A 27,910-nucleotide genomic window follows, 5' to 3' on the forward strand; every position below is an offset into this window, starting at 1 on the left:
ACACTGGGTGCCCATGCTGAGGTCCTGGCCTCTTCTGTTCCCCTGCAGGGCACACTGGGTGCCCATTCTGAGGGGGGGCTCATCCAGCGTGACCAAAGGGAAGCAGGGAAAAGAGAGGGAGGGGAGAGAGAGAGAGATGTGGGGGGGGGGGGGCAGTGGCACAAATAAACAGACAAGGAAAGAGAAAAACGGAAGGAGGAAAGAAAGCAAAGCAAAGAGTGAGACTCAAATTAAATCAGGCAGAAACAGCCGAAAATTAGACGAGCGCCACAGCCATACTATATAAATCGGGCTCAACCTGGAGGCAGGGGAGGAAAAGGGGTGAGAGACCTCTGCAGCAGCCAATGGGGGCTGTCTGTGAGCGGCGGCAGCTTCCCCATCCTGGGCTGGTGTGCAGCAGACTGGAGCGGCGAGGCACTGAGGTCTGCCTCAGAGGCAGAGGGACTGGAAAACAGGATCAAAGAATCGCCAGGGCAACCTGCATGACACACATTGTATTAAAGCCACACGGTTCATTTGGAAAGACAGGGAAGAAGGGCAGCGGGGCAGAGGGAGAGCCATAGCACAACAGAGAGGAGCGCAGAGTGAAGTATACGAGCGCATGTCATGAGCTCCAGTCCTGTCTCACTCCGTTAGCCTCCCGCTCAAGCGGCATGTCTGCAGCCCGTCGCTAACTGCTGCACCGTCGCTAACTGCAGCCCGTCGCTAACTGCTGCACCGTCGTTGCACGTGCATTTTTGTCCACCAGACCGAAGGCATGGGGAGAGACTGTGTTTTGCACCCTGTCTGTCCGTCCGGCCATCCGTCTGTGATCAGCTAATCTCCGGCACCATTGGCTTGACCGCAACCCCGGATGCCAGAACAGAACCACTTTTCACATGGGTCTGATGTATAGCGCCACCATGAGGCCGATCACATTTTTTGACAGTACACAGATTAGTAGCCTACTACATCACACAAATCAGTACGCAGCATCTATCTATAGGCATTACAAGATGCCTCAAATCATTAACACAGCGTGCGATTTCTGTGAAATTGTGCACGCACATTCCCACTAGGCCAAGAACGCTGTGTACAACTTTGTATGCGACTAGAGGCCCTACATCTGCATATATTACTCCGTCAGACTTTATCCAGATTTCATGCAAATCAAAACATGTGATCTGTCATGTGATCAAGACTGATCTGTTTGATTTTTCATATTCCATTCTGATTGGCTAAGATTGACATCTAAAGTTCACAGAAGTTGCCACAAATCATGAACTGCACCGATCTGGGGAAAGATTTGTATTATGCACACTCCAAGGCCAAGAAAAAACGTCTGGAGTGCATTTTTTTTTAAATGTTATAGCACCACCAGGAGGCTGCCTTACTATGTGAAACAAATTTTTCAATAAGAATGTACATTTTGCACATTATCAGATTTATTTATTGTGGCCTAATGCTGTGGTTCCCAAAATGTTCAGCTCGAGACCGAAAAGAGAGATTAGACGTTAGACGTCTTTACAATTTTATTAAAAAAATAGATATTTTTTTAATGTAGGAAAAGAAAATGGGATTTTTTTTCTCGTGACTCATACAAATTGGTCTGTGAGCCACAAATGGGTCCCGACTAGTCCCCACCCAGTGTTTGGGAACCAGCCTAACGAATACTGGAGGTCTTTGAAAGTTTGAGAACCACTGATCTGAAGGAAGTTTAATTCAGTACAAAAAAGGCAGAAGCAATGAAAAACACAAATGATCTTTTAGTCACTTATCTTTCAGCTTTAATTGCCATTGAACAAAACTCATACTTGAGTTTAAAAAAACAACAACAAAGTAGTGAATGTGTGATGGTCTAATGTGCAGGCAGATGTGATGAACACTGGTATGCACTCCCTTTTCTAATCAGTTCATATAGTGGCTTCATCTCACAATTGAATATGCGCATCCAGATAACAAGACAGGCTTGTTGGCAGATCTCTTGTCAGGTAACAACAAAGAAGGAAAAAAAACACATTTCAAATGCTTCTGCCTAGCAGTTTGTACATCTTAACCCATTTTGGGCGGTAACCCCTTTTGGTGTTAGCGTTATGTTATGCTTTAGCTATTTAAAAATAGCAGATCTACAAGCTCATAGCGCGCCACCGAGTGGCGCGCTACAAGCTTGTAGGTCTGCTATTTTTGAAAAATTCAAGAACTACCGACATAGAAACATAGCTTTTTCAGAAAACTGTCGGGACATTATTAGAATCTGATCTCAGGTCAGAATTTAAGCTCTGAAATTGCCCTGCCCCTCCCCCCATTTCAGTTTCATCATCAGCAGTGGCATACAGTATGTACATCTAAATGACATCTGTCAAAGCCTATCTAGCTTGCTGCTACGCATGAAATGGAATTCAAAAAATATATTTAAAAAATATATTAAAACCATTAAAGTCTACCATACCGGCCCTGACAAAAAAAAGGATAGTCATTTTGTAATTTAAAACACATGTGGACGCCAGAGAGTTAAAAGACACTTTTTGTGAACACCACGATTGATCGAATACCCCCAGTCTGAACAGCAGATTGGTCTTTCCCGTTTGTGAACTTTACGAGCCGTATAGCTAGTAGCTACAGACTCCTTGCATTTGTATATTGCAATTTGCGGAAGAGTTGCCCGGCTTGAGAGACTATAGTGACACTAAAAATAAAAGACGATAAAGACAGAAAAGCTGGACACACACCTGTGGCACACCACTTAAGCCCTATACGCACGTCACCAAACGATCAATCTGAGAACCCATAGCGTCAAAAAATTAAGGAAGAACAGGGCCCACTTTTCCGTCTCGACAGATTACTAAATAAATCTACAAGCTCACATCGCTACGCGTTGTGAGCTTGCAGATCGGATGTTTCCACTATTTGCTTGAAAGGTTTCTTTTTAAACATTTGACATTTTAGACATTTTGGGAAAACCTCAAAATAGGTACACCAGGGTTCATGTGGTCGAATATTACAAATCACTGAGGTGTGGCGAGTCCACATGGAAGGCGATGGGGAGGGGCTGTAAATGCCGTACCGCAAGGAGGATGTAATAGGGGGAAGGCGAAGAGAGTTGAAACGGAGGGGGTCTGGGTTGGGATGTGGTTGAGATATCAGATAGGATGGGTTTCAGGCAGGGGGGAGCCGGAGAATGGGGTGAGGGGTGGGGGTCCGCGATAGACCGCAGCGAGGTGGCAGACGGGGAGGGGTCTTTGCAGACAGTTGGAGGGCAGGGCATTAGACTGTCGGACAGGGACTTGTCAGATGCAGCTGTTGTCGGGGCTGACTGATAGTTTGTATATTTCGTCATGATGGGGAGAGACCGCGTAGGGCGCATGGCCAGAGCCAGAGTTGGGAGTGTGTCAAATTCAGAGAGAGAGAGAGAGAGAGAGAGAGAACTAGTAAACTACACATACGAAAAGAGAACAATAAACCTACTGACAGAAACAAAGTGATTCCAAGTGAGACTAAAGACACGAATGCTATTTATCCTCCACATGTTTGTTTTTGGTCTTTGATTAAGAAGGACTCATGATGGATACTACAGTACAATATATAAAAATGTAATAGGAAGGTATGGCTCTAACAGGTTAATTATGATGAGCTATAAAACATAGCCTAAGCAAGTAAAAAAAAAAGAAGCATTCTTTATACTCACAGCGAGTTTCTTCGTGTGGACTCATTTGTCCTTCAGGTTCGCTGTCATGGTGTCACATGTTCCACACAGTTGGGTACGCTTCTCTTTGCAGCTACTGTACATGAAACTCCTTGAGATATACTAGACTATTCAGACTAGATGATAAAATATGAGACACGGATATGTAACTACAGTACATAACACATCACGTAAGGCTTTGGACTATAAGCACTTCAATCACACAATGACATTCTTTGTTAGCGAGTCAGAGGAGAAGCACGCTCGACGACCATTACAGTACTCTTCAGCATTTCAGTGGAACGAACATCAACAGTGTCCATCCCGCAACATCTTGTAAAGTCACTAGCAGTGATGTTAAACATATTTACAGACAACCTGGTCTCCACTGTGTGTGTGTGTGTGTGTGTGTGTGTGTGTGTGTGTGTGTGTGTGTGTGCGCGCGCGCTTGTGTGCCCAATGGCAACTTAAGGAATGCCATTACGTCCAACCCTTAAGATTTCATTATAATGGCACAGATAGTGGTAAACAAGAATTTGATTTCTTACAAAGTTCGATGATTAAACTGCATAAAGTTGAAATGGGGCCTGGATGGAATGGTGGCTTGCCTCTGTAAAGATGTAGTGGTTGACTGTTTCTCATCCACTGCCTTCCATTTAGCAAATGGGAATGAGCAGTGAGGATGGGGCGGGGGGGGATTTAACACACACCGACACACACCTCAAAACAGAGAGGCCATCATCATCTGCGTTGGTGTGTGTGTTGTGTGTTATGGACACGGCAGGATGTGTTGTATCGTCATCGGTAGCCACTCATGTCCCTCTTCTTTTTCTCTTTTTGCATTATAGCAGCGTTAGCGTCAAATCCTTGCAGGCTCTGTGTCTTTGTCCTCTAGCAGGCTAATGAACTGACCAAAGCTCTCCTTCACCACCTCCATGTTGTCCGTGGTGGTTCCGTCTAGGATCCAACGCTTCCCCCGGGCCAGTGGTTCCAGCTCAAAGTATTTCTTGATCTGCAGGCAATAAAACAACAACAGAATACGGGGTTATCATCTGATTGTCACGCAGGATTGAAGCCTCGGTCATACTTGCCAGAAATGACAGATTTCTCAACAGATTTGAAACTGAAAACGGTCAAGTTTTCAAGCACAACAAACTAGAAATGAGCCATTAGGACAAACTTTGATCAAAGAATTTGCAATATGCCCTTATTTTGTTTTAGGTGTACACAGCTTTTGTAGTGGCACACTTTAAGCCCGCAGATAGATCAGCACACTGAGATCGACAGAAGCCTTGTGTATCATTATACACATAAGTGAAAGGCAACTAATAGGCACGCCTGTATTTGTAGCAAAAATAGCTGATCTCACAAAGATCGGCTATTTTGACTAGTCGTTGGCCAACAAAGGGTATAAAAGTGGTTAACAGTCACCCCTCCCCCCCCCCCCCCCCCCCCCCCCCCCCCACACACACACACACACACACACACCTCGACACACTAGCTCGGAATTACAGTACACCAAAATCAAATCTATATGTAAAAGAAAAAGAACAGTACAATATGGTGTTCAAATCTGGGGGAGAAGTGGTTTCTTAAATTGGCACAGAATGTTGATTATGAACATCATATGTTGGCTTTACATTCAGTGCCTGCTTTACTTTATTATGCTGGCAGCTCATGACAATAGAGGGGAGAGAGACAAGCAGAACCAGCTGTCATGTAAAAACACATCTGAGCAGCAGGGAAACGATGGCTGAGAGACCTCCACTGAAGGTACCGCAACTTGAGTAATGGCAACAATTTAGTATGGCTGTTGCAAATATGTTTTGGTGACCTCCTAATGCCTGTCTGATAGCCATCAGTTGAACGTTGAAAGATATGTAGCATGCAACTCATGCTGAGCCGTTTCTAATGAGAGCCTATTCATGTCACCGATGCAATAAAACAACATTTATTGGAATTTATCTTAACATATGTACATAATTAGGTCCCCTGGCACTCATATTAAGGTTATGGACGGGCACAGTTTTTTTTGGTGGGCCACTTCGCTTCTATTTTTAACTACCGGAGGGAAGTAGTGATGACAAGATTGCGGAGGCCAGCTGAGTAAAGATAACATATCTGGTAATCTGATGTAATGAATGTTTTAGTACAGTATCTTTCTCTTTTTTAATCACTCAAACCGTCTGGTTAATATAGTTACAATGTGTCCTTATTTCCTTGTAACAGCGGATGGAGAGATTTGCCACCTACTTATCTCCTAGAGGGAAAAGATAACGTGAGGTGTATTTTCACATATCCAAATGAAATGGCTTCTTCCTTTCTATCCACACTTTTCCTGGGCTGTGTGTGCTCCAGTTCCTGTCGATTTGATCCAATGAAACTGGTCAGATGACCAATGATATCCAATGAAATCAACAGGAACTGGAGCACACACAGCCCAGGAAAAGTGTGGATAAACCTGGGTTGCTCGCTGAGCATTTGTCGGACATACATTGAAGACTAGGAACTACTGTTGTGCTGAGGAGCTGAGTAAAATAAAAAAAGCATCACAATGCTAAAGGCTAGAAGTTATTGATGAATAAATCGTATATTTCTGTTTACAATATGAACTTCGACACAAATGGTATAATTAGTGATAATTTGCACAGCTTTATATGAATTAGAAGTTTCCTCTGACATGCAGATTTGTCTGTACTATATCTGAGATTCTTCACCATATTAAAATACATCTAGGAAATGTTATATAAAACGCTATTCCTTAATAGAATCACTACCTTGTGCATTATGTATATTGTTTTACCCAAGATGCAGATTTATTTGTGAATCCCTAGCTGTAATTATTACGATATCAATAACATTACAATATTCAAAATGAATAATATTATTACAATTGACACATATATTGTCTATTAATAATTTATATTTAACAGAACATGGTGAATAATCTCTGTCTGTTGAATGTGTGTGCGCGTGCGTGCGTGTGTGAGCAGACAAACAGACCGGTGTGCCTTGGAAACACCAGCAAATCCACATGGGTGCCTACCACACCGTCAAATGACTTCAACTTCAAGTGAAATTGCTTTTGTCTAGACCTTGCTGAGCTGTCTAGCTGTGCCATGGTGTGTGGCATGAAGAACAGGAGGAGGGGGAGGGGAGGAGGAGGAGGGGAGGGGGCAGGGAGCTGTGTGTGTGTGTGTGTGTGTGTGTGTGTGTGTGTGTGTGTGTGTGTGTGTGTGTGTGTGTGTGTGTGTCTGCTCCTATCCAACCATCCACACCAGTGAGTGGGGAGAGTGAGCCGCTGCCTCTGCCCCCCTGAGTTGAGTCTCTGTCCGGGTGTAACGTGAGTTTAATGACAGATTAAGTCACCTCAGCCGCGTTTGGCCCAGAGGCCTGGCTGGAAAGCCGAGCGGACCCAAACAGTGTTAACAAATCTGTCTGGGTAACCCGAGCTGCCCTAGTCCCGGCTCTAGCTCCAGACCTAGACTGCAGACGAAGCGGCTGGCTGGCTGGCTGGCTGTCTGGCTCAATGGCTCACTTTGTCTGCCTGTGGCCAAGGCCCTCTTCTGGAAGACTCTAGCCCCTGCACTGGCAGACTGTCAAAGGGCCAGCAGTGACCTCTGTTTGAGCGCAGACAGGCTCCCCTCCTCACCCCGCTGGCCTGCAGAGCTTACCCCAGGGCTGTCTGGGCACAGTGCTCTAATGACATCTTTAACCACTTGAACCCTAGCATCCCTATTCTGGGAGGAGCACTCGCTGAAAATAGCCGTTCTGCAAGCTCACAACTCATTGCGTTGCTACACATTGTGAGCTTGTAGATCGGCAATTTTTGGCTAAGAGATTTGGTGGGAAACCAAATACAGAGCAGCTAGATTCGTTTACTAAAAGATCAGGGTTTACGTGTTTTAAAAAAAATAAAATACGCCAAGGACTTCCAACCTGTTGACCAGCACGAGAAGTTCTGTGACAATTTTAGAGTTCCGTGCAGTCATGATAACACAGTTTGTTTGGATTAATGAGTCCAGCCGATGCAGTAAATAAGCTTTCCAAATGGTCAAAGCCAACTGCGAAACATTAACAACGGGTGGACAAAGTACGTCCCCACCAACACCTCTCAGTCTTAAGCCTTATTTCTACTTCATCTTACTATCAATTATGCTTTTCGCTGCTGAAGGAACCCCATGACCTCATGGCTGGGCGCGTGTTGTATATAGTCCCACTCACACTTCCCAGTGTGGCCAAAACCAGTTTCTCCCAGATTAAGTCCTCCTTAAGCACACTTATGCTTGCTTAAGGAGTTGCGCGGTATAGTCTGCGGTATAAAGGGTATATAAGCCCCACAAGACGGTGCTTGCCAGATGGCTCCTGCAGGATGACCACTGGGTCAACCAGTCTAGCCTCTTCTAGGTCAGCCAGACGCCGGGCCTGGTCTTGTAGATAGGGGAGAAATCGGCTTAAATGCTTGCAAAAGGGTGTCAAAAAAGTTACACCACCACCCGTGCCTGTGGAAACGGTGTTTCTGCACGTTTGGCCACCTGTCCATGCGCTTGGGATTCCGGACCGCATAACTCTCTTGGTGTGGCTGCAGGCCTGCACTGAGTGACTGACTGCATTGTTATTACATCCAAGCTTAAACCCATTCTGACCTGAGATCAGATTCTAAAAATGTCTTTTTGAAAATGACAGTTTTCTGAAAAAGCTGTGTGTTTCTATGTCAGTCGTTCTTCGACTTTTCAAAAATAGCAGACCTACAAGCTCGTAGCGCGCCACCGAGTGGCACGCTACGTAGCAGATATACAAGCTTATGAACATGTAGGTCTGCTATTTTAGAAAAAATCGTTAAAATGTGGCGCAAATCATTGAATATATATTTCAGAGCGAACATTTTTAACTAAAATATTGGCTTCTGGGGGGGGTCCCTGGAACTACATATTTTCAGATGGGGGTCCGTGGCCCAATAGAGAGAATTCTGGGGGTCCTTGAAATTCTAGGTCCTAGGATTTAGAAGCCTTTTTTTTTAATCGACCTCAGTCCAAAATGAGCTAAGTCGTGCAGCGTGCACACAGTATTTAGTGTGTGATGCATTTATCATCGTTATTGTTATCTGTGCGCACTGTATAATCTTGAATGTTCATTTAACTTACAGGTGTTTCTATACTCTCTGAAATTAACACTCAAGGCTTGGCACTGTCCGTCTGTCTGGAGCTAATCCCGCAAACCACTGGCCATACTGTCAGTATAGGCCTACTGACGTACAGTACGTATACTATTTCTTTCCCTCCCACATGTTTTCTACTTTTTGACACAGTTATATTTATAGTGGAAGTCAATGGAGTTGTACGTCATAGATATGTCATAGAGTAACAGGCTGGCTAGTGGCTACATTAACTCCGAGTGCCACATGATTTGATTGTTCCATGGCAATTACTTTTTGCATTACTACAATGCTTTGCAGGCGCTATTAAACACTTTCAGCGCCTCCTGCTGGCCATTTGAAATGACCGCAGGGAGCCAGCTATAATCCCTATTATAGGCGCCATTCTATTACCGTCTATACAGCCCAATACAACGAGTAGAGGCGCAAAAACTTTGCGGAAGCAGCAGCCATGTCTCAGGTTTCACCACAAGCGGTGACATGGCTGGCGCGATCAGAAATCACTGTTTACATCTGAACGCCGGGCGGTTTGGACTAAAACGACAACTTTGGAGTATTTTTCGGAGAAAACAAGCAACAAAGAAACGACAATGAGTGGATCCTTATGGGAGGCGCGCGCATTGTTAGTGTTGAGCTTCGGCTGCATGGTACTAATATAACCCTCACTACACGCCATCTGACGGGTTTGGCGACCTCCGGGGTTAAATCTTAAACCGCCATCTGACGGGTTTGGCGACCTCCGGGGTTAAATCTTAAACCGCCATCTGACGGGTTGCGAGGCGATCTGGCGTCCGTCGTGTTAAACAAGTCAACCACTGTTGAGACACATTCATGCTTCAGTGTCTGCTTTTGGCATGGTGGTGCGTACAAGACCAGTACAGTACAAGCGACTCTGTGCTGAATGAATGAGAAAGTGAAAGGTGTGTGTGTGTGTGTGTGTGTGTGTGTGTGTGTGTGTGTGTGTGTGTGTGTGTGTGTGTGTGTGTGTGTGTGTGCGCGCGCGTGCGTGCGGTGCGCTCGGGCGTGTGTAATACATTGTGTTAGAGTGTATATTTTCTTTAACCCCCATGGGAAAACAAGCTCTCAGGCCAACCGAAGGACAGGCGACACTATAGCCCAGCCAAGTGTGAGATGGCTATACCAACTGCGTTAGCTTCCATGACTGGCATATCGCTTCCCTACAGTACCCTGATTTATACTGTCTTAGTCGCACGGTGGTGTCGCACGCCAAATATTGCAGATGTACACTCTTGTGAATTTCTATATATAGCCTATTTTTGGTGTATGACACCAGAGCCAAAGAGGGGATGGAGTTCATGGTTTATTCATTCTAAAGTAGGCCTAGTGAAATTAGGCATCAGATAGAAAGTACGGACAGAAGGAGCTTCACCACACATGGCTTATCCAACTTTAGTTTTTTTCAAGCAAGGTTCAGGTTTTATGTTGTTATTAGAGAAAGTAAAAGATGGGTGTTCATTTTTTTCATTTGCTGCTTTCTTTCGTTTTAGGGATTTTAGCTGTTTTTGACAGATTATTTACTATAGTCCTACTAGACCGCAAGAAATTACATCTGGCCACAAAAGGATCTACTGAATGTGAAGGTAGTCTACTGGGGGTGAAGCCACACTGTGTGTCATCGGCTCAATATGTCAGACAGTTTGACACATTCAGTAGATCCCGTGATCTTTTGTGGCCAGATGTAATTTCTTGGGGTCTAGTAGGACTATAGTAGATAATAAAAAAATTAATCGCCATACATTTTTGTAAAGAAATTAGCCCCATGCTCGAATGCCCCCGCTCCCCTGTCAAAAACAGCTAAAATCCCTAAAACGAAAGAAAGCAGCAAATGAAAAAAAAAAAGAATTACACTCACCTTTTACTTTCTCTGATAACTAACCTAAAACATGAAAAACATTGAAAAAAAACTAAAGTTGTCCTTTAAAAATGTATGAACCACAGTGGTTGTCCGGGGACCCCCAGGGGGGCATTGGAGGGGTTCCAGGGGGTCCCCGGCTAATACAATGTCGCTATCATTTTAACCACTTTCTCCATTTATACATGCAAAAAAATAATAATAATGATAATAATAAAATAAAATAGAAACATTATACAAAACTTCTCTTCGGCACAAAATGATGTTCAGATGGGCCTGAAAATTGGTCTGTGTCTATTTTCACAGGGGTGCATATACTTAGTTTAGACTAGTCATTGGTTAGATATTAAGTTAGGTTAAGGTTATAGGTTTAGGTGTGCTGCCCCGTGGGAGGTTAGGTTTAGGGTGAGGTTGTAGTTGTATAGGACTAATGACTGGTCTAACCGATGACTGTCTAAACTATGATGATGCATGTGGGGGTCCTTGACATGAAACGGTGTTTAGTATCCTAACACACAGAGAGTATAGAGACAAACATGCACAATGCTGATTTGCCACCCGGTGCCAAACTCGCGCAGCTCTGCTGTTAATCTTAACCCGTTCTGACCTGAGATCAGATTCTAAAAATGTCTTCTACATCCTGACAGTTTTCATTCTGACCTGAGATCAGATTCTATTTGAACAGAATGGAGAGCCTTGCCCTGTCCTCTTGACCAACTGAGCACATCGGACAGAGAGCAATCTGAGAACCCATCGTCAAAAAGTAAAGGAAAAACACAACGCCCTCTTTCAGTTGATGTTAGTCAACAGTCTGTCTCGAGAGACTAGATAGAGATGGGGGAGGGGGTAGAGAGACAGACAGACAGACAGACAGACAGACAGACAGACAGACAGACAGACAGACAGACAGACAGACAGACAGACAGACTATGGTCAATGAGTTACTGTGGGTCAGGTGCTGAGAGCATGTGAGGAAAGCCCCAAACAAACAAGAAATTATAATATTTGTCCCAAAACATTGTCAAACGTTCAGCCAAAATAACAAGGCAACACAGTGACGAATCACTGCAGCATTTTGCTTCCGTTAAATATTGTGAGTCAATAGTATTTTTAGTTTCAATTAATTGTGCAGTCCTGATGATGATAATGGTGATAAGGGAAGAAATTGGGTCACATGGAAATGATACATTTAGCCACCGACAGCCACCACACCTTTCTCACTGGCATTCGTGCAGCCATGGCTATGCGTGCGTGTGCTGATGCAATGGCAGGGATCCAAAGGAGTCAGAGCACACGCTGCCAGTCAATCGGCACATACACCGTGCTAAGGATCTTTTAGATAAAAACAGAGCTGCTGTGGTTCAGCGGTCCTGCGCTATGCAGGGATATATTTGGTGAAATCTAAGGCTAGCACTACATAAGCATTCTCACAGAGGTTAACGGCAAATCCAGATGGAACAGAACCCCCGTTTGTTGGATACACTCCTGCAGGAGATCGGTATCGTGAAAAGAAAGTTAAATGACCCGAGCTGTCAACTCTCAGTTTCTCATTGAATGTACGCTTCTTTGTCCAGGACCGAGAGGCGGCCTCAGTATCCAGGAGTCTTTGAAGAATATCTATAAATTCAATAATATAAAATAATAGTAAATAATCCCCTTCCTGTTTATGCAGTAAAAGTAATAGCAGGAAATGTTCACTTAAGAAGCTTTTGCCTTTCAGCAATTGCATATATTTTAAATAAACCACTACATAAAGGGGAGCCGATAAAGAGTTATTCACACAGAGATGTAATAAACCTACAAACGCTGCGGCTATACTGCTACAACACCTGGCTGCAGGCAAAACCATCAAAACTATACTCTACTATACTCTCTATAGTCTATACTATACTGCTACAACACCTGGCTGCAGGCAAAACCATCAAAACTACACTCTTTAGAGAAAGGACTTTCACCCAAACGCATTGGAGAAAGATAACTATTTCTGCCTTGAGGTTTGTCTCTGGATACATTTCAATAATAACATCATCATCTATTACTCAACACCTATCTTATAGAGTACACGTGCAAAAAAAAAAAACGACCTGCCTGGCTGATGCAGCGAAAAAGTGGCCTCACAGCATTCTTCTGCCCAAACTAATTTGGAGTATTAACCTTTCACCTCATGCTACTAAATAGCAGCCATAATAGAAGACATTATAAATTCCATAACATAAATCACCTTACATTCAGGGAACCTGCTTATACTTCCTTTCTTGCAGAAGTTGCCTATACGGCAAAAAAATGAATAGCCTATAATGTACCCTAATGTCAAAAACAAAACAAAAAAATAACTACCGGTATAAATGTTCATCACGGGCGCTTTACTGAGACATGCTGTGAAAATATGTCTATCCCACTTGAGCTTGTCAAAAGCTCACCACACGAGCAAGCTTTCAACTGGAGAGGGACCCATTAGGGAGTCCACGAACTAGGGAAAGTGGCCTACTCGAATATCCAAGACAATCAATTACTCCATCGCCTGACATGTTGGCCCCTGTGAAGATATCAGTCACCTGGGAAAGTGGCCCACACTGGAGACGGCACTGGAACGGGAAGTAATGCGAGATCCTCTTCCATATAATAGATATGCCTTTGTTTGGCCTTCCTGCCTCACCTAAACAGCCTTAAAGACACGAGGGGGACTGGCGGTCCCCTGGAAGGATGTGTTGTTGGAAGGATGTGAAGAGCAAAGTGTTATCAGCTAATTCTGGGAGGGCATCCAACCAAATGTCTCTTAATAAACAATACAAGAAAATAATACAAATCTTAAATCCTCCTAATGAGACAAGGCTCTGACACCGCGAGAAATGGATGTGATGTTTTGTGTAAGAGGGGATTACCACCCTAAGGTAGTTAATGCCCCTATCACCTTAAGTGAGAGCATTAGCTGCACGTGGGGTATAAATGACACTATCACCTTTGGTTCCAAGATAAGATTACGCAGGGTGAGATGTTTGGAATGTTTGAATCTTCACTCTGGTATAGGGAAATACAGCGGAACAGTGGAGAAAAAAAGAGACATTTACAGACATGAGACGAGCCATCATGGAGATGATGATGGAGAGAGAGAGAGAGGGGGGGGTGAATGGGTCTTCATTTGAGTCCCATCACTCGCTGAGGAAGCTGTCTACACCAGGCCAAGACCAATAAGCCATTTTGGGCGGGAACCCATTTTGGTGTTTGTAGGTCTTGTAGGTCTGCTATTTTTGAAAAATCGAAGAGCGACTGACACAGAAGACATTTTTTTTAATCTGATCTCAGGTCAGAATGAAAACGGGTCAGGATGTAGAAGACATTTTTTAGAATCTGATCTCAGGTCAGAATGGGATAAGCCTGGAGGCCACCCTGGCGGCAGCCCAGAACTGTACAACTGTTGGGACAAGGGGGCTCAACTGGACCAGAAAGCCAGGCAACAAATTAAGACCTAGCAGAAGAAGGGGGGGGGACGGGGGGGAGGGGACAGATTTACTGTCCTGCTTGGCTCAGGTGGGGCCGGGGGTGTCCCTCAGGCTCAAGCTCAGCACAGGTTCAAAGTGATCCGTCCAAAGCACGGCCGTCCTCAAAGGCAGCTGACCACTGCCAGATCAGAGCCGTCCTCTGGGGAGATGTAAATCTGCAGCTCGGGCCACGCATGGGACTTTCACTCCGACCGTCTCAGCGTGCGTCTTGGAACAATGCTACTGCACTTAAAGGCCCCGTGGATGTGATAATGTCCTTTCCATGCGTGCAAGGCATCCCCCGAAAATGTATCTAAAAGATGTGCTTGAGAAGATTCCCACTTGGACAATGAACGGGACACGGCTGGCTTTGTTGGTACAACTGCAGGAGAGACTTCTTGTTTTTATTTCTCTCGGCGGTGCGTCGCTCAGATAACTTCCAAAAGAACAGCAGCAGCTGCTCCGCCGTATCGACCTGTACGCTATACCTGGGCAGTTGCGGCGGGGGAGCAGAGGTGTTCACAGAGAAGACGCTCAAACCAACCCTGGACGTTGGACACGTCAGGTGTTGAGAGCTTGTCAGGAGAAGATCAAACAATGCAAGACTCTCTCAACACGACATCACAAACACACTGCAACGTAACAAAGTCCCTAGTTGCCAGTGTAGTATTTTATAAAAACTTTTTAAAAAAGACCTCCTGTTTGCATCTCATAAGGCATTTCACTTTGGATCAGGCCTCTGGGAGAGATCAAGGACTGTGGGTCACACACATGGTGATGTTACAGTACAGAAGCATGAATGGAACTCTCCTCCCTGCGGGGGCCTGGGGTGATGCAAGGGTAGTTGGGGAGGAGGAGGAGGGGGGGGGGGGCATGAAGGGAAAGGAAAGTATCCCTCCTCTCATGCAGGATTGAGAATAATTGGCAGGGTCAATAGCTGGGCCACGACCCCTTCACCAAGGGTTGACCTGCAAGATATTAAGGAGAGGCGAAGAGGGTGGGATAGGGGGGTCGGATAAAGGGGTGCAGGGGGTGAGTTTGGGTCAGATCCATGTTTGCCTCGACTTATTACAGATTTACAGTAACTCAATTTATTAAAGGCCGAGAGAGAGAGAGAGAGCGCTCCCTGACGGGGGAACATCTGGTCTGTGGGACTTGTACGGGCGAGCTGGCAGCCTGCCCGTGTTCCCTGCTGCAGGGGCCAATGTGCCGGCACCTTCCCCTAGAGCTCGCCTCCCCGCTCTCACTCTGGTCGTTGCTTTGCGAAGGGCCCACACAGAGGGCCTCAAAGCCCAGGAGGTCTGTCACAAGCCCCCCTCCTCCTCCTCCCCCTACGACCCCCCTAGTGGGACCCCCCCACCTCTTTCACTCGGAGGCCCCCCTCTCACTGACAGTTGACCAGCTTGGAAAGCGGCTGCAGCCCCCCCCCTATGCACCCATGTCAGCGAGCGCACGCGCGCACACACGCACGCATACACACACAGTCACACACACACACACACACACACACACGCACAGTCACACACACACACACACACACGCACGCGGCACTACAATCAATGTGTTCCCGAGCCCTTGGCAGAAGATTTAAACCATGCACCAGGTTGCAGTCTGTACACATACGCCACATGTCTAAAAGGGCCATCGTTTCAAATTCAAGGTTCCTTGTGTTTTCTTATGTTATTCGCCTGCATACCTTCTCCTATTCGTAATCATGACACATAGGCATTGTGTCACTGTGTCATTGTGTGCGTGTGTGTGTGTGTGTGTGTGTGTGTGTGTGTGTGTGTGTGTGTGTGTGTGAGCGCGTGTGTGTTTGTGCGTGTGTGTGCTCTACAAATTGATCACAGAAACTGAAATTGGCCTCAAAATAGACAGCTACAGTGCAGAGCAGACAAATGGGGCAGGAGAGTAAATTAATTCAAGGCTCATTTGTGCAACGGGACACACGCAGGCACCGTCGTCCACATGCCATCCACAGCATTCATATCCTGATGACAGTACGCCATGTAGCCAACCAGGCCGTTAAACACACAACTCCAAAGGCTGTGTGTGTGCACTGGCAGCACACACAACTCCAAAGGCTGTGTGTGCACTGGCAGCACTGCATTGTGGGTGTTGCATGGACAGTGAGATTCAATGTACTTTAAGAAATGTGTTTATTTTTATGCACTATTAATTCCCTCTGGTACAGAACTGCTGCTGGCTGGTTTTAATCACTACCAGGAAATCATGAGCGTGTCAGCCAATGGCGGGCCCAAGCTAAAGCATTCCCAGCCACAGTATTGACAAACTTCAACATGTGCATAACACTGCCATCATCAAGGATAAAAGCTATCCAGTATGCAGAAATATCTTTTTGTTTCCCTGGTTAATCACGACTTAATAATTGCCATAAATGGATAAAAAAAAAAAAAAAGTGAGGTATTTAAAAGCCAGAAACAACAGCCGCTTTTGATGTTGTCAGACCTGGTCAAAGCCACGCACAGAGTGTTCTATTCCCTTCTCTGGAGAGAGAATGACTGTGAACGATCTCTTGCAGAGGTTTTCTATTTGTAAAACATTTCTATGCCATCAAGGACACCCTGAGGGAGGGGGAAAAAAAATCATTAGTCATTTGGATTTTTTGTCAATGGGGGAAGTCTCAATGGAAGAGAACCCCCAGAGATTGTCATGCAGTGTTTGATCCCTGGGAGTCAGGCAAGGAGCCCAGGGGGGTCAGATCGGACGCTGAATAGACTTTTCGGAAGTCTCGTCCCGGCTAGTGGCGGCTGGTCGTCCGACCCCGCTTGACCACTAGACAAAGAAGGTGGGGGTGAGGGATGGGGGGGGCACTGATCACAATGAAAAGAGTAGGGTGGGAGGGGGGGCTTTCTCCTTGAGTGGAGAGTCCAGCCCTGAATAGGGTCTGGGGCTGGCTGAATTGCATATCCCCACTGATTTGGAGAGCGAGGACCCACCGGGGGTCAGGGTTCAGTAGCATTCGACGCAAGCTGTGTGGGAAAAGTGGAGGGCGGTGCCCGCACATGCCTGGCCACTGCGTGCCCTCTCACACATGGTGCCCCCTTAACCTGCCCAGGGGATGGACCACCAGCCGAGGGATGACAGGAAGATAAGGCCTGTATGGTGGGGTGGGGGGTAGACAGGGTGGGAGGCGAAAGGGTGCTCTCAGAGGAAAGACAAAGAGGTAAAGGAAGAGAAAGCATCAAAGAAAAACAAACACTTCTAAGTAGCTTCACATATTGTGCTCCGAAATTCTAGCACGCAGTCTCGGGAGGGTAATCAATATGTGACGCCTGACCTCTTCTGTAAAAAATAAGTGTTTTACAAAAGTCGGCCTCCTGGTGGTGCTATAACCGGCCAATCTGAACATGTCAGGGCCGAGGTTCTGCTCTGGCGCCCAGGGGGTGGGTGCACAGTTTCGCTGCAATCGGGCCAATGGTGTCGGAGATTAGCTGTTCACAGACACAGACAGACGGACACACGCACAGACAGGGTGCAAAACATTGTCTGAACAATGATTAAGCTTACGCAATAAACTCATTTCACCCAGTGCTGTGACAACTACAGTAAGTTGATTCTGATCATGAAAAAGCCATATGTTTGATATGACCTGGTCTCAAAATTGCTTTCTTTAGAATGCATTTTGATACAAGACCACCGGGCATGTTTGCATGGTAATGTACAGTAAGTCCAGCATTTCCATACTTTAGATGTGAGTACTCTAGTTTTTGCCGGCTGCCGGGCGCGGCTGCACAAATAACTTTGGGGCAGGCTCCTCTAGAGTTTAAATGGACAGGAAGCAGTCAAAAGGGAGACATCGAAGAGGAAGGATGGCTGGGGAAGGATCAACATATGGAATGTCAGAACAGGTTCTGACATAAATATCCATATATACTAATATTGATGGCAGCAGGTCGCATTTACTATCATCTCTGATTTACTATCATGCCAATACTAACAACTATTGCAGTACTATATGACTATTTCTTTGTATTGCATTTGGATTGATGCCAACAGATTAATTTCGTTGTACACTCGTGTCCAATGACAAAATTAAATCCATCCACCCATCCATCCATCCATCCATCTCTGATGATGTCACTTGATGTCACGAGACCTGCAGGGCACAATATATGCGGGCTTTCCCCATGTATGGGGATTTTGAGTGATACACTGACTGACTGACTGACTGGTGGGAAATGCACGATTCCATAGTTATTGCGACCTTTGGTCGCAATAATGTGATAATTAGTGATTGACATCCACAAGCTCTTTCTGGTTGCCAGTAGAAGAGTGAAATCTTCCCACCACTTCCAGTCTGAAGTCCTTCCAAGAGGAGCATTATGATAATGGGACAAGGCTCAGACACTTCGCACAATGCATGGCTGTCATTCGCACACTCTCTCCAGCAACCACTTGGCAATGTCTTCCTATGAAGAAAGAGCTTTGCATTGCTAAACCCTGAAACAGATTTTTGCGGATGCAATTGGCATTAACTTCAGAAAGTCATATACATTGATTCACAGCCATCAGCAGATACTGTACATGACGCATAATATACCATAAATTAACAATATACATTGTAATGTTTACCGAGCACTGTATACCTTGGTCTCAGTGACACAATGTAGCATTTTGCATATCTGTGTCTGTTACAAATGTCCTTCCAATGCCTGCAACATGAGAATACATGTATTTCAGTTCCATCGATGATCAAAGGAAAACATTTTAATGCCCTACTCTGTGAAATGCTGACATTTTGAACCAACATATTGCAGAGGAATACACAATCACGGTCATTGATCTCCACTCATCAGAACAACGGTTGAAAATCAGCAACATTTCCCTTTAAAGGATACAAATGCACACGGTTGGAGTGAAACGGTGAGGTCAAATTGAATTGTTATCTAATAGTCCAATAAACAGGCTGTAACCTTAAAATCATGGATTCACAAGATCTGGCATTTATTGATTGCCCATAATTATCCCAAATGGAATGGTCATGTGATATACATATGAACAGCTAAGACATACATGAAAGTAAATACGACCTGTTACATCACAAATCAGATTCCATCATATCAGTCCGTATAGATCGGGGCGCCCCTCGGAGCGCAGGCCAGAGGGTTGTCTGTCCTGGAGAATTCTGACGTGTCTCTCCTTTTCCCCGACACTATATAGCAATCTTTCTTGTCACTCCGTGACCTTGCTTGGGCACAGCTAGGCTGCACACTCTTAAAGTAATGGTAACTGATTAAAGGGTCTACTTTCCCCCATCAGGACCCATACTCAACATTTATAACATAAAACGTTGGTGTACTCAACATGTCCGAGTTCACATTGTGGCTACTAGACTAATTTGTGGGTCACGGACAAATTCTTATGGGTCACAACTTTAAAAGGGTTAAAACAATGGATGCTTTAAACGCAATGCTACACTTTGGGGTTGCCATACATTACACCTCAGTGGACAGCAGGGAACAGAATTGTGGACATTTCTGCAGTGGTGAAAATGCACTGAAAGTGTCCGTGTGCAACAACGCTTCAACCAATAAAACATGTGGGAATAAAAACCGATGACTGATTCCCCAACACTGTTAACCATGGAAAAAATAAAACATTGTTTTGTTGTTGCTGGTGTCAATTTCGGAATGTTACAGCACCGTGTTCAACTTCCTGTCCAATGACTCATTGCCCCCGCCACCCCCCCCCCCCCCCTCACACACACACACACACACACACACACACACACTTTGACACAGTGATCCAACGGTGACCACAATTATGACAGGAATTCGTTATTTGCTACTGACTGCCAAACAGAGAGCTAAGAAGTGACTCATAAAATCTCATCATCAAAACAAGCAGTAGTACTTCACACTGGCACCCCCACATTTGTATTCACAAAAGCATCCGCTCCTTTTAACCCTCTATACTTAATGCAGGGTTCTGTTCTGTTCTGTATACTTGGACCGCTCTTTTCCGCCCCTCAACACACAAACAGTCATTCTGCGCAAGCTCACAACGTGTCTCAAATGTGACACGCTGTGGGCTTGCAGAGCTGTTATTCTGCCCAGAAAAGGGATGCTATATATAGTGCTTACAAGAGGTCCATCTGCAGGGTCACCTCCGCTGGAAGTAACGCGCTGTCACGTCGATGAATAATCATTGAATGTAATTAGAAAGGCAGAACATGCAGGCCACAGTAAGTCAGATAGCGCTTCTTTTTCTCTGCACTGTCGGGGGTCAGCTTGAGCTGGCAATCAGTCGGAGTCAACAATGTGTTTATATAATGTGGCCATTGAGCTGGTTTACACTTGGCTGGCGCTGGGGGACAAAGCTCAATGGGGTCACCTGCTCTTCCACTGTAGCCAGCACTCAGGGGGAGGGGGGGGGGGGGCGGGGCTGGGTCGCTGACCAGCTTCAGTCTAGACGGCTCAATACGCAGTTGACTTTTTAAACCCGCTTGTCTGGAAAAAGAGCAGACGTGAGGTAAGAGGGGGGTGAGCAGCAGAGAGATGGTGCCGTTTTCTCGCCAGCAGCGGAGGGAGAGCGAGAGAGAAAGAGAGAGAGAGCTAGAGAGAGAGAGAGAGAGAGAGAGAGAGAGAGAGAGAGAGAGAGGAGGGGGGTGTGCTATCAGAGAGAGCTATCTGAGTCGCTGGCTGTGGCTCCATTGTCAAGGTCAGTGAGCCATGGAGTGAAAATACACGCCACCTGACCCTATAGAATAGACCTGATATTTTCAATGTGCAGCACAGGCGCGCAACTAAGTATAAATCAGGCCTAAAAGACGTCACAATGTCATCATACTACAAATTCCACTATTTCCGTTTAGATCACTTAAAATGACCTATCACTTAGACAAATACTTCCCTCACCTCCCTCCCTCACTCTTTCAAGTGACAGTGACGCTACAGTGTACGTGCGTAGAAACACGCCAGCGATCTCCCCTGGCTGTGCATGCTGTCATCTTTCAACGCTGCATAGCGACAATTCCGCATCACTGAATTGCTGAGGTTAATAGCATAATGGTTTTTGTCTGCCGCCCCGAGAGAAAGTGGAACTTTCTACTGGCTAAATTTGCAAATGCGTTGTACACGGAGAGCAACTTTAAAATAATGCTGATCACGCCACTCTCAGTTTTCTTTAGTTCCCCGTGTGCAGGATGAGAATGATTTGGTATTGAGCAATGATCTCATCCTCACAACACTGCCAATGGACCCTTTTGGACACTCTCAATTATTATGCTGCAGAGGGAGCAAAAAAAAAGAAAAAAGAGAAAACAAGAAAGATGGGATTGGCTCACGTCTCGTATTGCAACATTACTTAACTCTCTTATGGCAGAGGCAATTCACTGAAGGATACCGACATCTGCTGAATCATTTGACAGTGCTTTGGCGATAACGCGGCCCCCGCCCTCATTATTGACCCCCTTCTTTTGGGGATGCTCACTCGTTGGCCATGACGATGACACACACTCGACCTCTCGATAAGTGGGTTGGTGTTCAGACTCGGGTCAGATCACAGACGGCCCCGCTTATCGTCGTGTGCTGACCAGACAGACGCTCCTTCCGGCAGTGACGAACGTGTAAAAACAAAACAACGCCCCAAAGCGACGGTGACATCGTGTGCTATGCGCTTAATGTGTTCGTCACTCCATCTTGAGCTTAGCACCCATGTTTATGGAACAGAAGAGACAGCCAAACATATGCCCCCGGACACGGACACACACACACACACACACCGCTCCCCTCCCCTCCCCACCCCTGAAAACAGCCTGTACAAACACACAACAAGCGGGACAGAGTGTACGTACGCATCCAGCATCCAGGCCCGTCGTGATTTAGACACAGAAAAAATAGACACTCAAAGAACAAAGTGATGTTCTTAGGGTTCGCAACTTAGCACACACACACACACACACACACACACACACACACACACACACACACACACAGTGTCTGTGATATGAAATTATTTCAAAATCTCTGAAAGTGACAACAAATTTGGTCATTTGCAATTATTGCTCAGTTGCATCACATGAGGTGGGAACAATCAAGGCAGATGTGCACTATAATGCCCCTCACTTAAGTTCACACAAGTGTGATTTTTCTTTTAACCATTTGAGAAGTGTCCTGCTCGACTTCCACTGATTGGCTCATAACTATGTGCCTCATCGTCTACTCTACACAACCAATCAGCAGCTGTCAATGACACACAACACCACATGTGCCAGACGTTTGAAGAAACCTTCACCACCATCTAAACTAAAGGGTACCAAGACCTGAATGTTCAAAATGCTGATAAATGGACAGAGGACGTGGGTGTAAGTGTTCATATGGGATAACTTCCGTATTGGCCTAAATGCCTAGCAGACTTTGATGGATGGACAGTGAATTCAGAATAGTTTTTTTCCATCCATGCGAGCGGTTTGTGCCGCTGCGCCTGCGTTTGTCACGACAGAGAGAAAGAAACAGAGACACAGAGTTTTCCCCTAAGGCTATCAGAGCCCTGAACAATGACCAAACTTCCAGGACGACTGTCTTTCATCTGTAAGCATTCACTCACAACAGAGCACACACGCTTTTTATTTCTTATCTCCGCCAGACCGGAACAGCTGGGGGGGGGGGGGGGGGGGGGGTATTCATGTTTTCACCCCTGTACATCAAACTAGGGTTTTTTCATGATTCTGAATCCATTCCAAGCATTAGTTTTGCACAAAATACACTCCTTGGGCTGAAAGCAGCCATAGCCACTTGCCCAAATGTGCCCAAAATGTGCTGACCTCATCACATTTGTCACGATGTCTACTCTATGGCCGTTTTAGGAGTGTATTATTGTGATGTGCTGAAGTGCACTGGCCGCAGCAACTTGGGTCGTACCGCCCGCCACCATCTTCCCCTCCTTACATCTCAGAGCGACTGCCTTCGTTGAGAGCAAGCAGAGAGAGATCGGTGTCTTCATATATGGAGACGGCCATATATGAGGACGTGATGTCACGAGGCGTGATCATGATGTCAGTAGGCGTGATCATGATGTCCCGAGGCGTGATCATGATGTCAGTAGGCGTGATCATGATGTCCCGAGGCGTGATCGTGATGTCACTAGGCGTGATGGACTGATGACACAACTGGCGGACAGGTTTTCAAAGTAATCTGCGACGGTCGCAATAATAATAATTATTATTATTACAATTATAATAATTATAATTATAATAATAATGGCATACATCTCTGCATGTCACTGAGTGTTAAACGAGTATTTAATTTTAAAACACTTCTGGGTTCATTTTCTACTCTGACAGTTATTTGCTCGGACGCGCTCATTTAATTTATTCATATTTAATAATCCAGTCTGGCAGTGTGCCGCGGGTTCGACTCCCGATCCCGACGGCCTTTACTGCGTGTCACCCCCCCCCTATCTCTCTCAGCATACTGTATACCTATCTCTCTACAAAAATAAAATAAAATAAAATAAAGCTGAAAACCACAAAAAGATATCTTAGAAAAATATTAAAATATATTGAATCAAGCAACTGGGGTGCACACACAAGCCTGAGTAGACGTTACAATGACCCCAGAAGTGTTTTAAAGTGAAATACCGCTTCAACTTAATCAGTCAATCACATTGGCGGACCACAAAGGAAGCAATGCACAATGTTTTAGTGGCTCCGTGGAAACAAAAAGATGATTTATAGTCTGCATATGTTCCATTGTGCGAGCACTATTGATTAATCTTGTATAGCTTGAAGGTTGTAAATAAAAAGAATCGCAAATGCCAGAGCGCGTGCTAGCAATTACAGCTGGGGACCTACTCACATTTGGATCACATTAACATGGTCTATAGGCGCTAAGCAGCATGTATACTGGATTCAATAAGTTATGCAAGGCAGCGCTAGCAGCTGCAGTCAATATTTACTTGATAAGTATTACCGTCTAATAAGTATTAGACGGTAATTACGGGCTCTTTGCAATGATTGTGATCTATAGAAACTTGGTTACCACCTACTGCAGGTGAAAGGACTCTTGGAGGACATTTTGAAAGGTGCTTTCAATCTGCTTCATGTATTGAACATTGTTAAAGCGCTAGGACTGCTCTATGTCATCTGTCTCTCCTCCCTTCCTCTGGTTCCTTCTAAAACCACAAGGTACCTATTATGAAATACTTTCAAAACCTTCTACACTCAACTATGTGTTGTTCTACCTCCAGGTTGCTATAGATGTACGTATACGGCAGCGCTTGAATGTTTATGACATATTATGTCACCTATTTGTTGAGAGAAAGGACCTAACATTAGACTACATACTAGCCTAAACGACATCTAGGATAAGTTTAGTGGTGAAATTAGACAGGTGTTTCCAATCCCACAAACAACCCAGTTGGTATGATAATAGGCTACAGGCAGAAACAAATGACGCATACTAACGTTATACTTTTTGATGACATGACCATACTCATCACCTCTGGTATGCGACATTAACATACTCAAAAAGGTGAGCAGGACAGCATTCGGGTTCCAACATCATTCGGGTTCCAAGATCCTTAACAAAGCATATAATCAAGTAAAGTATTCAAAGAAATTACAATGTACATTTTCTTTATAATATCATCTGTGTTGAAATTGAGAACATATTTGAAATAGAGTTTAAGGCGTTCATTTATAATACATTTTTGTTACTCTTCCTAGAAATGTAGCAACGTGAAGGTCACAAGCTTGCAAAAAACCCAAAATACTCCAAAGGTTTACAAGTGCAGTAATATAAGTAAATATACTGTACTTAGTTACTATCCACCACTGTTCAACACACAATAAAGCCATAATGTTGTTGTTTTGTTGATTCATTTGGTTCTATTTATGTACTACTTCTACTCTGATCATGTTTTAGGTCATATTTATGCAGATAATTCTAGTGTTCATAAACATTCAATCATCACTGAATGCATAATGATGCCTCTGCATAGCTAAATTAATATTCTTACTTCTAACTGATACGGTATATAATTGCCATCTTGGCTCCAGATAACTGAACTGCAATTATATCAGCATTTCTTTCAATTAACTCATTGCGGGGTCAGATCGCTCTGTGGTAATAGCAAACACACAACATCAAGGCTCTGCGCTTAAGCAATGACAATGAGAAATGTTGGCAGTTAATGGTGTTTGTATTCGTCCGTGCTAATGGATAGTTGAGTCAAACAACTGTCTAAGTAAAAGACATAATTACACTGTCACATCGTTGAGACTTCCTCCAGGAACACAAACAGTAACAGACTGTCAAGGCGGTCCGAGGAAGCTCAAAATCATTATTGCAAACCCCCAGGGTCACACTTTAGTTAAAACAAATGCCCATAATGCACAACATGTAAATAAAAAGAAACACGTAAGTCGTATCTGTGCATTGGTGCAATGTGATCATTTGTAAATCCTCCATCAATTCTGTTTGTCTTCTACCGGTTTCAATACTGCCAGTGCTAGTGGTGATAACTGTCATGTTAAAGGCTTTAGGAGGATTTCAGTGACATTCCTAAACAAATGCATGATACCTCAGAAAGGAGAGTGTGTCGACGGTAACAGTATATTTTCGACATTTAACGACATCCAGCTAACACATAATTAGCAGCGGAGAAGAGGCGAGAGGTGAGAGCTCTGAGAAAAACCCTGAACCTCATTGTCATCTGCAAGCTACCTTGGAGTGATTAAATGCCGCCTTCGCCGCGGGGAGTAAATTGGTATATTTTGGCTCTGAGTCATATGAACATCAATTACAAATTCAAATCAAAGGGGATAGTAGCATCGTTTGCTGACAGAGCATTGTTGTGGTGGCTGGACTCCTTCCAGACTTTAGCAGAGGCTCCGTCTATCCTATCTACTCAAAGGGCTGTTAATTCTCCTAGTCCTCCCTTTCATCCCACTCTCTTCAAACTCCTTTTCCGCCCGGCTACGTGTTCAGACCACTGGGACTGCACAGGAGTACCACAAGGGTATTACATGACCAGGTTTAACGATGACAAACACGGCTCTGAAAACAAAGAGGTCCCCAATATGGCGCCCGGTGGTGGAGTAGCTCCGCTGGCGGTGTGAGAACAAATGGTGTGGTGTACATGTCAAGTGAAGAATAACGACCCTCAGCGACTGTGCATTGCTTCCACAAGGACTCAATTACAACAGATTATGAGATGTAAACCTTTCCGCTAAACGCGCCATTATCATGGATATATACTGTTTCCACCGGCAAGTGTCTGAAGTGAAAACATCCTCTCCATTGTAAAATGACTGGCAGCTCTTCTCCATTTGTGTGTGTGCGCATGTGCGTGTGCATGTGCGTGTGTGTGTGTGTGTGTGTGTGTGTGTGTGTGTGTGGGGACCCAAGTTGACCCAAGTTCGAACTTGGGTCATTGTTGTGTACATCGTTTGGATGTGCGTGCTGTTGTAAACGTCTCGTCATATCACATCGCTGGAGGCGCAGCATCATGAGTCTTACTCACATCCCATCCCAACACAGTAACTCAAGAGTGTATCCAAATGTATCCAAATGGTTATATTTGTACACTCTCAACAGTCAAATTAACACCGGGCATTTTACTGTGAAGACCATTTGCTCATTCCAAGTCTCTACTAATCAAGGGCACCACTTACAAAGACTGAATCACTGGCTTAAACCTGAAGGGCATGATTAACCTAACCGTAACCCTCATACCGGTATCCTCATATCCACTCTTTACATGTGGTCCCTACGACATGTAAGGAAAGTGTATGTGTGCCGTATGCAGGGATGGAAATGCATTCATTAGAGTGGCATTCTATAGTAATTGCACAACTTATAATTTATTTGTTCCGTATAAACTTTTTAGGGTCCCTGTGACGTTGCGTGGGTCAATACATCATCATCATACTATACTTATGCAAGACTCAAAGCTTGAAAATGCCGGGGCAACCATACAGTATGGCAAGTATGGTCCATACTTGCCTTTCTAGTTAGTGGCTGCTGTAGGCAACACACTATTGTTTTTGCGACACTAGGTCGCATTTACTATGAAAACCTGCATTTCCGTGTGTCACATCACACCTCCATTTGGTAATGCCTCGTGACATCACGCCTCCATATGGTCACGCCTCGTGACATCAAGCCTCCATCTCCATATATGGAGCTGACATTCCATATGTTGATAACTTCCCCACCCGTCCTTCCTTTTCGCTTGCAGTCTCTTTTGACTGATACCTGTCCATTCAAACTCTAGACAGGCCCGCCCCAAAGTTATTAGTTGCCCGGCAGCCGGCAAAAACTAGAGTTCTCAACTTAAGGCCCGGCCCTGCCTGGGCCCTCATCAAACCCTGTACACTCAAGACACTGCCCCCGCTGCCACCCTTAGATCTCCATATATGGAGCTGACCTGTTCTGACATTCCATATGTTGATTTGACCTCATCAAACCCTGTATACTCAAGACACGCTCCATATATGGCCAGTACAGAATTCATTACATATATAGATCTGACCGCCCATGCCAAAGCGCCAGCACTCGCCCAGCAGTCTGCTGTCACCCAGGCGGATGCGTGCACGTGACTTCGCCCTTTAGGGCTTCTTGCCCTTTTCTGTCCCTTTTCTGATTGGACAATATAATGTCCAGTGACATCACAAATGGCAAGACAGAATTCATCAATTGTGCAAATGTCTTACCACAATCATGAAGATTAAGAAGGACAAATACTGTACATGAAGACAGGATTAAAGACAGAAT

At 44.9% G+C, this 27,910-nt stretch overlaps 1 protein-coding gene across 1 annotated transcript in view; it reads right to left on the reverse strand.

Moving 5' to 3' along the window:
* Positions 1-2,224: 2,224 nt before the first annotated feature.
* The window catches only part of LOC308316407 (ADP-ribosylation factor-like protein 15), a 157,041-nt gene continuing 131,355 nt past the window's right edge, over positions 2,225-27,910 (reverse strand). Inside the window, exon 5 of the mRNA XM_080765019.1 lies at positions 2,225-4,673. Within this exon, the coding sequence (XP_080621145.1) occupies positions 4,521-4,673 (153 nt within the window). The 3' untranslated portion in view covers positions 2,225-4,520. The remainder of the gene's footprint in view (positions 4,674-27,910) is intronic.

This window comes from Protomyctophum bolini (genome assembly GCF_963924005.1).
Source record: "Protomyctophum bolini genome assembly, chromosome: 6".
NCBI classification, from domain to species: Eukaryota; Metazoa; Chordata; class Actinopteri; order Myctophiformes; family Myctophidae; genus Protomyctophum; species Protomyctophum bolini.